The sequence below is a fragment of the Ursus maritimus genome, unplaced genomic scaffold, assembly GCF_017311325.1.
Source record: "Ursus maritimus isolate PB19 unplaced genomic scaffold, ASM1731132v1 scaffold_3, whole genome shotgun sequence".
NCBI lineage: Eukaryota > Metazoa > Chordata > Mammalia > Carnivora > Ursidae > Ursus > Ursus maritimus.
In genome coordinates, this window is record NW_024425563.1 from 94,080,414 (window position 1) to 94,093,795 (window position 13,382).

The window sequence follows — 13,382 nt, forward strand, 5'->3', positions numbered from 1 at the left end:
GAGGACTTCAGGGACTGATCATAACAGACCAGGCACAATACTGGGCATCAAGGCAGGGCAAGGAGATGTCTTTTGAAGAACTGTCATAAAACACCAACCCAAAGAACACCTGGGTCCTCCCCTATTGAAAGGGAATTCCTGACCCACTCTTGGCTGGTGCTCAGAGGACGCAGGGGAGGGGGCTGGCAAGGGCAGGGGCGTGGGGAGAGTTGGCGGGGTGGCGGTGTCTGCCAGGAGCAGCAGGAAAGAGGGTGAGCAGGCGCCTGGGGCCCGGCTCCGATGCACCGAGGACAACAGCTGGGGCGGTGGAAGGTCAGACTGACATGTGCCCACACCCTTCCCCGCGAGCCAGCCAGTGAAGCGTGGCCGGGGTCCCTCGGACGCCTGCATCAGAATCACAGGCACACTGGTGAAGGCTCCCATTGCTGGGCCCACGCCAGGCCTCTGAGTCAGGACCCTGCATGCCAGCAGGGCCAACACACGTGGCTTGAGAATCTGGAAGTAAAAGCGCTTGGCCCGGGCCCAGAGCTGGAGCCGCCTGCGAGCACGGGGGGGCTGCCCAGGAAGTGGGGGGGTTTGCCTTCCCCTGCCCCTCCCACGGGTCCTGCAGGGCCACAGGCCTCGGCGCCAAGCTCCCGGGGCTGGCTCTCAGGACCAGCTCAGGCTTCCTGCAGCCCCCTGGGCCTCGCCCTGGTCTGGGGGCTGTGAGTGGCAAACACCCCCCAGGCCAGGGGCTCCAGAAGTGGCTGAGCCACCCCACCTGCCATTCCTTTTAAACAGAGTCCTGGGCCCTGTCCTGGCACAACTGAGCCGGAATCGTGGCAGGAGGAGGCCCGGACTCCACCCTGACAAGCTCCCTGGGTGCCCCCGAGGCAACAAAGCCCCCAGCCCTTCAGTGCCTTCCGGCTGCTTCCCACAGCAGGCTCCTCAGAAGTCCCTCCAGGGCCGGAGGTAGAGGAGGGCAGGCCAGCGGATGCACACACCCGCTTCCCAGGGCAGCAGGCAGGGACCACCCCAGAGCCACAGGGGTAAGGGGCGGGCATGTGGCTGAATGGAGGTCGAGTGGCCCGGGAGCCCCAAGCGGACGTCCAAGGTCTGTGCGGCCCCTACAACCGTGTCACCCACAAGGAGGGGACCTCGGCTTTCAGAAAAAGGGTGACCCTCCTTGTGGCCAAGGCCCCAGGCTCCCCGGGTGCCACGGCCCCTGCCGGGACCACAGCCCCAGGCCACAGCGGCGAGGACCGGCAGGGGACAGTGGTGGTTCTCCAGAGCCAGACCTCAGACCTCAGGCCAGGACCGCGCTGGCGTGGCCTTTGAGGTTTTTGGTGTCCAAACGTTTTTCCTCTTAACTGGGCTGTCTTGTGGCTTTTCTAAAGCCACAGAATGTTTCTGCCAGGATCCCAGCTCGCACCTAGAGTGATGGGCAGGGGCCCGTCCGGGTGGAGCTGCCACAGGAGGCTGCCCGAAGCCCCAGGATCCCAGCAAGTCAGGAGAGAGAGCGGCCGCAAGGCCCTGAGGGCGGGACTCTTCTAGGGAGAAGGAAAAGGAGGCTTCTGGGTGTCCCTCTGCAAGTGCGATCTTCATCTTCGGGAGAGAAAGGCCGCAGGCCATGGGGGAGAGAGACGGACCCCCGCCCCCGCCCCCTGGGAGGGCTGCTCACCGATGTTGGAATGTTTCAGAAGACGGCAGATCCGAGCCTCTCTCTCCAGCTTCTGGTGATCTGGGGACAGAGAGCAACACGGTGTGACCTCGTGCCCCAGCAGCCGGTGCCCACCCCCACCCCAAAACTGCTCAGACCAGTGCCTGCCAGACACACGGCCCAGGGAGGTGCCCACCGCCTCCCGCAGCACACGCCTGCCGACCGCCCGTGTCCCCTGGCTGGCAGGGCCGGGGCGGGAAGAGGCTGCCAAATGTTTGCTGTGAGAGGCCGGGGAGACAGAGGCGGGGAGCCCCAGGTGGCTCAGAAGAGAAAGTGCTGTATGTTTCACAGCAGAGCTGACACCACCAAGTGACCCTTCACTTCTGTGTCCTAATTCCAGACTCTTCGGAGCCTCCGGCTAAAGCCTAGCGTGTTCGTCGGTGGCCGTGGGGCTGGCGGAGCATTGCCATCCGCCAGCAGGGTCCTGGGAGCCCCCCACCAGCCCTGTTCCCTGCCCCTCGAGGCCAGCGCTTCCGTTCCAGAGGCTGGGCCTCTGAGGACTAAGCAGCTTACCAGAAATGTTCTATTCCAGACAAACAGGGTACTGGGAGGATTTTAAAATTTGATGCAGCTTCTAAGAGCAAAATACTGGAAAAAACCCACCTTCCCATTGACTAGAGAACTCAGAGTTAACGTGGTTACGGCCACACAACGGAACACGCCCATCAGCACCATGTGCGTACCACTCCCCAACACGGGCTGAGTGAACAAGCCGCTTACAAAGGAAGCCCCAAAACGTGCTTTCGTTCACAGAGGTCACCACACACAGGTCACTGGGCACACACGTGTGGCCAGACTGTCAAGAGAGGCAGGGGGTTCCCAAGTGCAGGATGGCAGCTGCCCCAGGGTGGGACGCACCCAGGGAGGGGGCGCCAGGGGTCCTGAGCCGCCATCCACCCCTGCACGGGCTGAGCCCCTCAGAGCAAGGGTCTGGGGAACGCATTTCTGTACCAGCAGGTGGGTGCTTGTCTGTCCGCCGAGCCCCCGTGAATCAGGCAGCCTTTGCGGGGTGCAGTGAATGTGCTAATGACGCCACAGGTCTCCCCGGACCTGCTGGGCCCTGGTCCCCGCGTGGACTTGGAGGGAATAGACCCCGGCACAAGAAGGTCCTTTTGCCCTGTCAGCACTCCCCGGGCCGTGTGACCACGCTGGGCTGGGACAGTCTTGCAAACCCGCATGTGCCTTTCCAGAGCGGGAACATCATGCCTACAGACAGGAATCTCTCTGGGACACCTCAGGTCCAGCTGGCCCTCCCTCCTCCTGCCACTGAAGTTCTGGAAACGCTAACATCTGCCCCCCGCCCCAACCTGGCCAGAGGGACAGACCCTCACGCTACCCCGCGCTCCCTCACCTCCACCCCCAGAGCAGCACGCCCGGGTGCCGTCCTGTCCCCTCTGTGGCGGGACCTGAGCCCAGCGGACAGGAGCCAGCGGTATTTGTGACGGCGGACGCTGGGGGCTGTCCGAGCATCTCCGTTAGGAGGGATGAATTCAGCACAATCGCAACACGACGCACAGCGTGAATCCCACTTTTCCATCCGTACGGAGCTCAAAACCAGGCAACGTGAAACATAACTGGGGGGCGGGGTCCACGTCTAGCGGACGGCCTGTCGCCACGGTCAGCGGTGCGCCCCGCAGGTGCAGCGGGGGTGGTGGGCTCACGGCATCACTTTTCCTTTCAAACAGTTTTAAGTTACTGTTCTGAACATTTTTCAAACCTAGAGAAAAGTTGCACAGACACTACCAAGTGCTCAGAAAAAGCGCTTTTGTATAATCTATCCCTCCGCACGCATCCACTTACGTTTTCTGAGTGTCTGAGAGAAGCCCCACACTCCACGTCCTCCTACCAGGCAACAGCCCGTGAACGCGTCCTAAGGACAAGGAGGCTCTCTGGCACGATCTCAGAGCAGTTAAGTCGCACGCGATACGGAACCTGAAGCTAACCTGCCCATCCCCCGAGTGTGGATGACAGCCAAGAAGCCCATCCGAGTGTGGACCAGGATGGAACGAACCTCAGGCAGGGAGAGCTCAGGGGGGTGGGGTGGGGAGAGCCAGGGTCATTTTCATACATAAAAATCAGGAGGAAAATGCACATGGGAACCCCCTTTGGGGAAGGACGCAATAAGGAAAAGACTGTGCCTGAGGGCACAGTCCTGTCCCAAAGACTGACCGACCCCCGAGCGCACTGGGGAGAGAAATTATTTGCGTGATGCCAAGAAGGGGAGCCTGGCCGCCGAGCCACATGCCGGCACCCACCCATGGCCCCAGCAGGTCATTGACCCTCCCGGCCGTGCCCCTTGCTATCAGGATGCCAGCATGGGGCAGGGAGAAGCTCTGACGCTAAGACACGCACGTGTGTCCAGACCGTGACCGTGCTTCCCTCTCCGAGGCAGAATGATGGGATTAGTAAACAATAAATTACTTTATGCTTTATATTTTCCCCAACTTTGACAACAATTTCATGTTCCTTTTATAATGAAGCAAAATATTGTTTTTATACAAGGGTTTGATCCCATCTCCAACAAGCACAAAGCCACTGATTAATGAGGGCACCTGCCGTGGAGACATCTGCCCAGAAATTAATCATCTAAGCCGACAGTCCCTGACTCGGGATGGGAGCAGGGGGCTGTCCCCCTGTCCACCTTGCCCACAGCCTTTGATTTCTTCCGGCAACGGTGCCCAAGTTATCACTTAACATGATGTTATCACTTAACACGAAGTTCCGAACTAACATCCTGAACCCCATCGTGGTCATGGTGAAGTGAGTCAAATTCAACCCAGTCTAGTGCACAAGCAGCATGTCCCGGTCCTAAATTGTCAGCTGGACCAGGAAGGACACCTCCAGAGCGTCCCGTTCCCCGGCGGGCAGCAGGGTGTGGGGGGGATGAGACAGCGACCCTGACCCAGCCCCGGAAACTAGCTGCACCCACTCATCCCCGCAGGGGCCGTGGGGACTTCACACATCACAGCAGTCACCGCTGAGCGGGCCTGGGGGTGCAGCTGGGATGCTGCCCACCCTGCCTGGGGCCTGCCAGCACCCCAGGGACCCCAGCCCGGCATCCCTCCTGGCCATGTCCACTGCAATGATGTCCTGGCTGGGTGGGCAGCAGGCTACCCCAGGAGGGTTCACCAGGCACCTGCCAGGGCTGTGGGGGCTGCAGTGTTGGAGTGACCAGACCAGCCTTGAGACCAGCCAGGAGGCTCAAAAGGGCCCTCCCAAGGCTGTGGCCAGGTGTCTTGAGTGTCCAGGGCACCTGGAGCTGCCCCAGGTTAGCGTGTTGCTATGGAATGTTGGTACCCGTCACAGAAACACACAGCACCTGTGCTAAGGACAAGAGAACCCCAAGAATCTGCCCTACCGACACCCCATGTGTCCCGCCCCCAGAGGGTGGTCTCGTCTCCCCAGTCTTCCGTGTCAGACCCAACCTGCATCACCACCCACATGCACCAGCCCCGGGGACTGTGCCTCTGAGATCATCTTCCACGGACGGGCCTGAAGGTGACTTCTGAAACAGGATGGGGACAGAGGTCGGGGGCCCAGGGAGTGAGGGCAAACTTGCTCCCCAACTTCTGGGAACCCCACCTCAGAGAGAGGAGGCCTCTCTGCCCTCTTCCCTCCTGAAGACCCGAGGCCAGCACTGACTGTGTCTGGGGACCCAGGGGACCCACGCAGGTCTTGGGTCACACGGAGCAGGTGCAGCCGTGCCATGAGCCCCGGGGACAGAAGACTCGGAGGCCCTGATGCTGCCTGCAGGAGACCCAAGAGGGACCCCACCATGCCAGAGGGAGGTTTTGGAGGAATATGCCATCACGGGGGACAGACGCGGTTGTCACAGCGCTCGGGGACTCCTGAGTTCAGCTGTCTTCAAGGCTCAGACCCCCTACACGAGCCTGCAGCCAGAGGCCACTGGCTCGTTCTGGCTGGAGACAACTCCCGCACGCTCAAGACACATTCACGCTCCCGTGAGGACCAGCTCTTTATTCTCCGACCAGAGAAACAGGGTTACCAATAAAACACAGCATTCATTTACATCCCACAAAAGAGTGCATCAAACAAACCAAAACCACGACTCAAGAGACACCGGTGACCCCCTGCTGCCCTCCTGCCTGAATTCCAGCCACGTGCACGCGTGAGGTTCCCACCTACAGTCTCACGGCCTGCAACGCCAGGAAGCCCTCCTGGGTTTCCCACCACCACCTCTGTGCCAGGCCTGCCCTGCGCTCTGGGTGTCCCCGAGGTGCTTGCCACCAACCTCAGGGGCTGGGGGCCAGGAAGGGGGGTGGCTGCAGCACAGCCACACGGGAACAGCAGTTGCCAGACCCCAGGAGCACCCCACGAGTGGGAGGAGGCAGGAGCTGCTCAGGGCTGTCACTGCCACGCCAGGAGGGAGATGGGCAGGAGCCCCCAAGGGGCAAGAAGGGACAGGCGCCTGACACACACGGCCACACGTGGGTGCTGTCTATTCCACGTACACAGCAGGACTTACCCACTTCGCTCCAATAATGCTCCGAGAAATGGCAGTGCGAGACCAAAGCCAGCTCCACACAGCAAGTGTCCCAGGTGGGGTCTCCCCCAGGCTGGGCACCCCAGGAGGATCTCCCCAGGTAGGGATCCCCCCAGGAAAGGTCTCCCCTAGGGAGGGCCTCCCCCAGGCAGAGCCCCTCCTGGCAGGGTCTCCCTCAGATGGGATCTCCCCCAGCAGCATCCCCCCAGGAGGAGTGTCCCTAGGCAGGGTCTCTTCCAGGCAGGACCCCCTCAAATGGGGTCTTCCCCAGGCAGGGACCCCCCCAGGCAGGGACCCCCCCCAGGCAGGGTCTCCTCCAAGTGGGACCTCCTTAGGTAGGACACCCCAAGCTATCAGGAAGCTGAGGGAGGTGGGAGGCTGTACCCACAAGCGGGAAAGGACGTCGACGGCTTCTGCCACACCCTGCAGTGTGAGTGGCAGTCCCAGTGAAGGAAGCAGGTGCCCAAAAGCACTCAGTCCCCAAGGCCAGGACGTGACCCCAGGCTGCGGGCTCCTCGTGGCCCCTCATGGATGCGGCCCTCCCAGCTCTGACACCATTCCCCCCGGCCCCCACCTGCTCCCCGGCTGTGGGTGACTCAGAGTGGAGATGGGGTGGGGGGGTGCCAGAAGGGGGACAGGAGGGACGTGGGTGGGCGCCTGGCCCCTCGCCAGCTGCCACGAGCAGCAGCAGAGCTGTCATGGGCAGAAGGACGCCCACGAGGCACTGGGGCAGGCGGAGGAGGGTTGGGAGGGGGAGACAGGCCCACCTGGCAGGAGGAGCTGCCAGCCGCCCCCCGCCCCCGCCCCCACCCTAAAGCTTGGCCTGGGACAAGTGAGGCCACCTCTTGGGAAAACCAGCAGTCGCGCTGGATGGAACCTGAAATCCCACACAGAGAGTCCACACAGCCCGGCAGGCAGCAGAGGCTGAGAGGGCGGCCACCGGACCCCCAAGGACCCCTGGGGTTGGACGGGTGGGCTGTGTTCACTGGGGAGCCCCGACAGCACCAGGGGCACATCGGCTCCCCCACGCTGTCTGCAGGATGAGCGGGGATGCAGGGATGCGAGAGGGTTCGGGCCTGGGGCAGGGAGGCTGGGACGCGTCAGGAAGCCGGCCAAGGTCACAGGCCACGGCGGCTGCTGCCCTGGCTGCCCCACCCAGCCCAGCAGCTCCTGGACAGAGCCCGTGGGGATCTGTGTCAAGGTCAGGTCCCTGTCCCAGGGTCACCGTCCACTTCTACATGGATGTGCCCGCTGAGGCCCCAGGAGAGGTGCCAGCCCTCGGGCTATGGGGCGTGGGAGTGTGTGCGTGGCCTGGCCCCAGAGGGAGATAAGGACCAGCACTGGGGGGCCTGGTGGCGCAGAGCAGTAGACAAAGCCGTGGGGAGTCCGGCAGCAGCCCAGGCCCTTGGCTGCCTCCTTGTCTGCTTGGGGCCATGCCCCAGCCAGAGACAGAGCCCCCCCACCCCAGGAAGGAGGCCACGTGCTGACCACCTCAGGGGACTCGGGGGGGAGCCACAGCCTGCAGGGGAGCCGGTCCCCTCATCCCCTCGTCCCCTCCTGCATCCAGCTGTTGGCTATGCAGGGCCTGGGGCTGCTCAGGCTTCTGCCTCCTCCAGGCTAAACGAGCAGGGAACCCAAACCAGGATCATTCAGCTGGGGGACTACCTCTGTGCCAGCTTCTGGTGGCCATGGGGACACTGGACACGGGGACACTGAACCAAGCCAAGCCTCACTCTGAGTCTATTTCCCATGTGCGGAAAGGGTGGGGAGGTCCCAGGGAGAGGACTCGACAGACAGGACACCCCAGCCCCCAGTCCTGCCCCCACTTCTGTCCCCCCACTCCCAGCCTGCCCTGCAGAGCTGGGCATCTGGCCTGTTTTCCTGCTTCCCTCCTCCGGCCCCCTCCCAGAAGACGCTCCAGACACTGCCAGGCGTCCCCGCTCCCTTCACCGGGGGCTTCAGCACCAGCACATATAAATGAGAAACTGTTGCCCCGAGTGACCCGCTGCACGGGGCCCTGGGATGTCACTCAGAGGTCCCTCCCTTTCCTTCCCACCCATCTCCACACCTTCACCATCAGATGGCAAGAGGGAGCCTTCTAGAATCTTAGGAGGCTCACGGATATCCACATCACCCATCGCCCACAGCCCACGCCGTCCAGCATCAACCCTGTAACTCTCATGACCCCAGAGTCTCAAAATCCGCAGGGACAGAGCTGAGGAAACCAGGCTGGCCCCACCGTGGCCCTCAGCCGCTGGACATCCTGGGCATTCACACCTGCAGGGTCGCGGGGAGCAAGGTTGGGGGGGTGGCGCAGGGAAGGAGCCAGTCAGGGAAGACAGGCAAGTTCAGGTCAGAGCTGCTGCCCCTGCTCGCCCTGGGATCGCCCACCTCGGCTCTGTCCCGCTAACAGCCTCTGTCCCGCTAACAGCGTCCGGTCCCGGCACCAGGCTGCCAAGTGCCGGGAAGAGACCGCTATCAGGGAAGACGCCCCCGAGGCCGAGCTCCCACAGCTCGAGCCTGCGGACAAGGCTCGCGGGGAGACTCCAGGGGCAGCTCGGGGTCCTGCCGGGCCACCTGGGACTAGCGCGTGCCATGTGCTCTGCACAGGCCCCCGAAGCTGCCAAGCATTGCCGTGAGGCAGGGTTGTGATAACCGTCGCCCAAACCCTGAGATGGGGTGCAGGGGCACAGGGAGGCTGGGGGGAGGAGAGCCGGGCTGCCACCTGGGGGGTGGGGGGCTGGCACCAGAGCCCACGTGCGGGCAGCCATGGGGGGAGGCCCCAGCCAGCCCGCGGTGCTTCCTGTGGGGCACCCCGTCCTGCTCCAGGCGCCCCAGGGTGCCGGCAGAGCGAGGATGATGAAAAGATCCCCCCTGTGCGGACTTCTGTACAAGTTTTGTTTTAAAAAGGCAACTCAGCAACCAGCAATTACCGCGCCAGCGTCAGGCAGCTACCCCACCCCACAAGGGCGTCTGTGCCATCCAGCAGCTGCCACGGGGACAAAGCAGCCACCAGGCCCCCCCGCACGCCAACACCCAGGCCTCTGAGCTGTCTGCAGGCCACGTGGGGCTGTGTGGCAGCTGGGCCCCCAGAGCCCTCCCTCCCCGCCTTCAGCTGGCCTCCCCTGGATGGAGGCCTTCCCGCTCCCTCCTCAGGCCCAGAGCCATCACCCCCTGGTCCAGTGCAACCTGGCTGTGGGCTTCCCACCCCCTCTGCTCCCACAGAAGGTCCCCCAGCCCCACGGCCACCTGCCCGGGCACACCAGGCGCAGTGCCCTCCTACCCCCTGCCAGAGAGGAATTATTCAGAGACGCTGGCTACATCCCGCGGTGGGGACTCCACCGTCTCGTCACTACGATGCCTGCCTCCCTCAGCCCAGGCTGCCCACACGTCCCCGAGTGCACCCCGCGAGCCTGCGTGACGTGCAGCCCTCCTCGGGCTCCGGTCCTGGGGAGCGTAGGCTGCTGTCCGTCTCAGCTGTCCAGGATCTGGGTCCTGGGCTGGGTCATGGCGTGACCCCAGGGCAGGACTCCCACCCTCACCAGTGGTGACTATCCTCTGGGATCCTCAGTTTTGTCAGCTGTGAAACGGGACACTGTCACCTTCCAGGCCAGGAGGGCGTGGTGATGGGAGACCCCAGTGGCGGCCTCCTTTGCCCGTTCCTTCCCCAGCACCGGTGTCACAGGGCCTATCGGGTAGAGTCCCGCCGCAGCCCACCCCCAGGCAGCACCCATGATGCTCTCAGCAGTACAGCTGGGACATGCTCTGGGCAGTGAGCAGAGACCACACGCCTTCCTTGCATGGGCACGGCCCCTGACGGCGCAGTCCTACTCAAAGATGAGACCCAGACCCTGGAAGGTTCCCGGGACCCACTGTGTGAGAGGGCTGGGGCCAGAACCCGGGTCCTCAGACCTAGAGCTGCCCTTCTGACCCTGCACCCCCCTCCAGGGGGCTCTTGGTGCATGTGGGGGCAGGCAGGGGTGCTGGGAAGGGTCCCTTCAGATTTGGGGAAGGACAGAGCTGATAAAACCACCCCACAGGGCGCAGGAGTTCACGGACATTCCCTCCTGATGACCCTCTTATCATCACCCTGGGCCAGTCCACCTTCTGGGGACCGGCCGCCTCCTTGCCCTCTCCGACCCCCACAACCCGTGGGGGGGGGCACCGCTGCTGGCCGATACCACTCAGATCTCCAGTCCCCAAAGCCCCCGGGCCTGACTCTGCCCTCACAAATGTCACCGCACCCCAGAGTCACCCAAACCCCCGGTGGCCATGCTCTCCACCTCACCTGTGAGCCCACCAGGACCCCCACTGGCCTGGCCTCCTTCTCTGCCCTTGTCCTGGACCCTTCTTCCCCTCATCCCCATTTTCAGAAGCTTTGACTTAGCCTATCTGGTTGATGAATTAATCACAAAAACCTATTCTTTCAACAGCTCTGTTTAATACTGCCTGATAAAACACAAAATGCCCAGTTAAATTGGAATTTCAGATAACCAGCAAGAATTTTTTAGTATAAGTACGTCCCAAATTCAGATGAACAACAAATCATTTTCTAGTGTTAAGTATGGCCCATTCGGTTTGGGCCGCATCTGTAAAACTCAGATTTCTTTCATGGTCTATTTGAAATCCACGTGTAACTGCTAAATCTGGCAACCCTAGCCTGTGCCCGCGTTGCTCCCCCTCCTTCTCTGACATGGGAATTAGGGTCCCCCAACAGAACCTGGGAGATGGCGCTGGGGAGGGGAAGGGTGCAGAGGAAGAGGCCCCCATTCCCACCCACCCTCCAAGTCCCCGGGGGACCCCTCCCACTGCCCAGGATCCCCTGGATCCCCGACATGAGGGCAGAATGGACTAAAAGTTGGTTGGGGGTCTGGGACATACCTATTCTAAAAAATCATTGTTTATCTGAAATTGGGACCTGCTTACACCGTAATACCCCTGTTCAGCCCCCGGGGGGCGCTGCGAGCGGCCAGGGAGGAGCCTCCGAGCGGAGCGGAGGGGGTGCCCGGGTCGGGAGGGGTGCCGGAGCAGAGGAGAGGGGAGCTGTTCCCGGAGCTGGGAAGGGGTAGGGAGTGGGCAGGGGAGGAGAGGGGAGTGGGCAGGAGGGAGGAGCAAGGGGAAGGGAGGGGTTCTGAGCCGGGAGCGGACCGATGGAGAGGGGAGTGGAGGGATCTGGACGAGGGGAGAGGAAGGGAGAGAAGGGGAGGGGATGGGAGGGAGGGGAGGCAACGTGCGGAGGAGTCCCCAACTCGGAGCGCAGGGTAGGGAAAGGGAGGGAGGGGCGCCGGCCGCGCATGCTCAGCCGCCCCTGCAATGCGGCGCCGCGTCCTCCGTTAACCCAGTTCCGCGGAGCCCGGGTCGTCTTCCGGGCTGTGGGTCACGGGGGGCCCCCCGCGGCGGCAAAACCCCCGTCCCGCTGTACGAAGGGGCCCTGGGCAGTTCGGCGTGCTCTGGGGAGAGGGGGTCGGGCTCGCTCCTCCCCATCACGCTTTTGCGCAGGGGCGCCCCAAGGCACATGGGGCCACACGGGCCCTAGGGAGAGGGTTGCCCCAGATGACCCAGGAAGGGAGCTGGGGGGGGGGGAGCTGGGCATCAGCTTGGGGGTCGCAGGAGGCACAGAGGTGAGGCCTGATCTTACCTGTTCCTGAGTCCCCTTATCTAGAGGTCGCCCCCCACCTATGAGGTGAACCCCACTTGAGGAGAGCTAGTGGGAGGGAGAAGACAGGGCCAGACGGTGCGTCAGGCCAGAGGAGAACCTGGGGCTTGGGGAAGCCAGCCCAGCAGGCTTACTGAGGGGCTGGGAGCAGGAAGGGTGCAGAGATGAACCAGAGCCACACGTGCTCTCCAGGAGCAGCGATCAGTGGAGAAATGCCTAAGGGCTTGGGGTTTCCAAGCTGTGCCAAGGGGACCCAGGGCAGCTTCCCGGAGGAGGGGGCCTGGGGCCTGCAGGCTGGGTGGCCAGCAAGGGGAGCAAGGCGGAAAGGGGTGGTCTCGCACAGCATGGTGCCTGTGAGCCGCTCCTAAGCACCTTACTCCCCGCAGGGCTGGGAACAAATACACACTAGTTTCATCCCTATTACAGCCGGGGACACTGAGGCACGGGGGGCGGGTGGCGCTGAGCCCCAGCCCATCGCTGGCCCACTCTCGGCACGATGGTGAGAGTCCACGCGGAGACCCTGTTCCCTCCCTCCCACTGGCCCCCTCAGCTAGGAAAACGGGAGGGGCTGGGAAGGGTCGGAGGACCCCAAGATCCCTGCACAGGGGAGGCGACCAGTTGTCTGTAGACATCTTTTCCATCAGAGAAATGTGCTGAACACCATGTGCAAAATGACAGGCCGTCTGGGATGCACTGTGGGCTGGGGGTGGGGGGTTACAGATGGAGCACGATTGGCTGAGAGTCCATAGCTGTTGAAGCTGGGGGATCATTCTGTCACTTTCTCTATATTTGGGGATGTTTGAAAATTGCCATCATAAAGAGTTACACAGGAAACAAAAGTGTCCCAGACCCCCCAGTGCTGGGCAGTGCAGAGGCCTGAGCATGGGGGTCAAAGCCGCAGGGGCCCCAAGTCCCGAGGGCAGGCAGGACGGGGTGGGCCAGCCGCTCTGGCTCCCCACAGGTCCTGGCTGCGGCCCTGCACCCGCCACCCATCCCAGGCCGTGCCTGGCGAGGACATGGGCCTGGAGCAGGGCCGACAGGAGCCCCAGGCTCTGCACAGCTCTCCAGCCGTGCCACACGGAGGCAGCAAAGCAGGCTGTCCGGTCAGGAAGGGGTGAGCACTGCTGCAGGGGCAGAACGAGCAGGTGGTACTCTCCCAACACACCTGCGATTTTAGGCTTCTGCTGGTCCTGACGCTCCCTACCTGTAGAGCGCTTTGAGGGTACCCATGGGGAGGGGGCTGTAAGGGTACTTCAGAGGAGCTGCAGGATTCCACAGAAACATGCCCCCATCCTTCTCTGCTTCAGCCTCACAAACTCCTATTCATCCCTCAAGACCCCCCTACTGCTCCGTGCCCTCCCCTGTGCTCCCGGCCCACACGTGGAGTTGCGGCGGCTTATGTGGGTGTTTGCTCCGTGCCAGGCACGTGGGAGGGGCTCCCTCACCACTCTCGGGGCCATCTGAGGGGGGGTCCCTCTCTTCCCCCCATGGCCTGGAACAAGCCTATGTCCCTCCCGCCTTAG

The 13,382-nt window shown here is 62.9% G+C and overlaps 1 protein-coding gene across 7 annotated transcripts in view; it reads right to left on the reverse strand.

Annotated features, from left to right (window-relative positions):
* The window catches only part of CAMK2B (calcium/calmodulin dependent protein kinase II beta), an 82,577-nt gene that overhangs the window by 38,109 nt on the left and 31,086 nt on the right, over positions 1-13,382 (reverse strand). For all 7 annotated transcript variants that reach the window (XM_040644463.1, XM_040644461.1, XM_040644459.1 and 4 more), the window contains exon 3: positions 1,661-1,720. In XM_040644463.1, the coding sequence (XP_040500397.1) occupies positions 1,661-1,720 (60 nt within the window). The remainder of the gene's footprint in view (positions 1-1,660; positions 1,721-13,382) is intronic.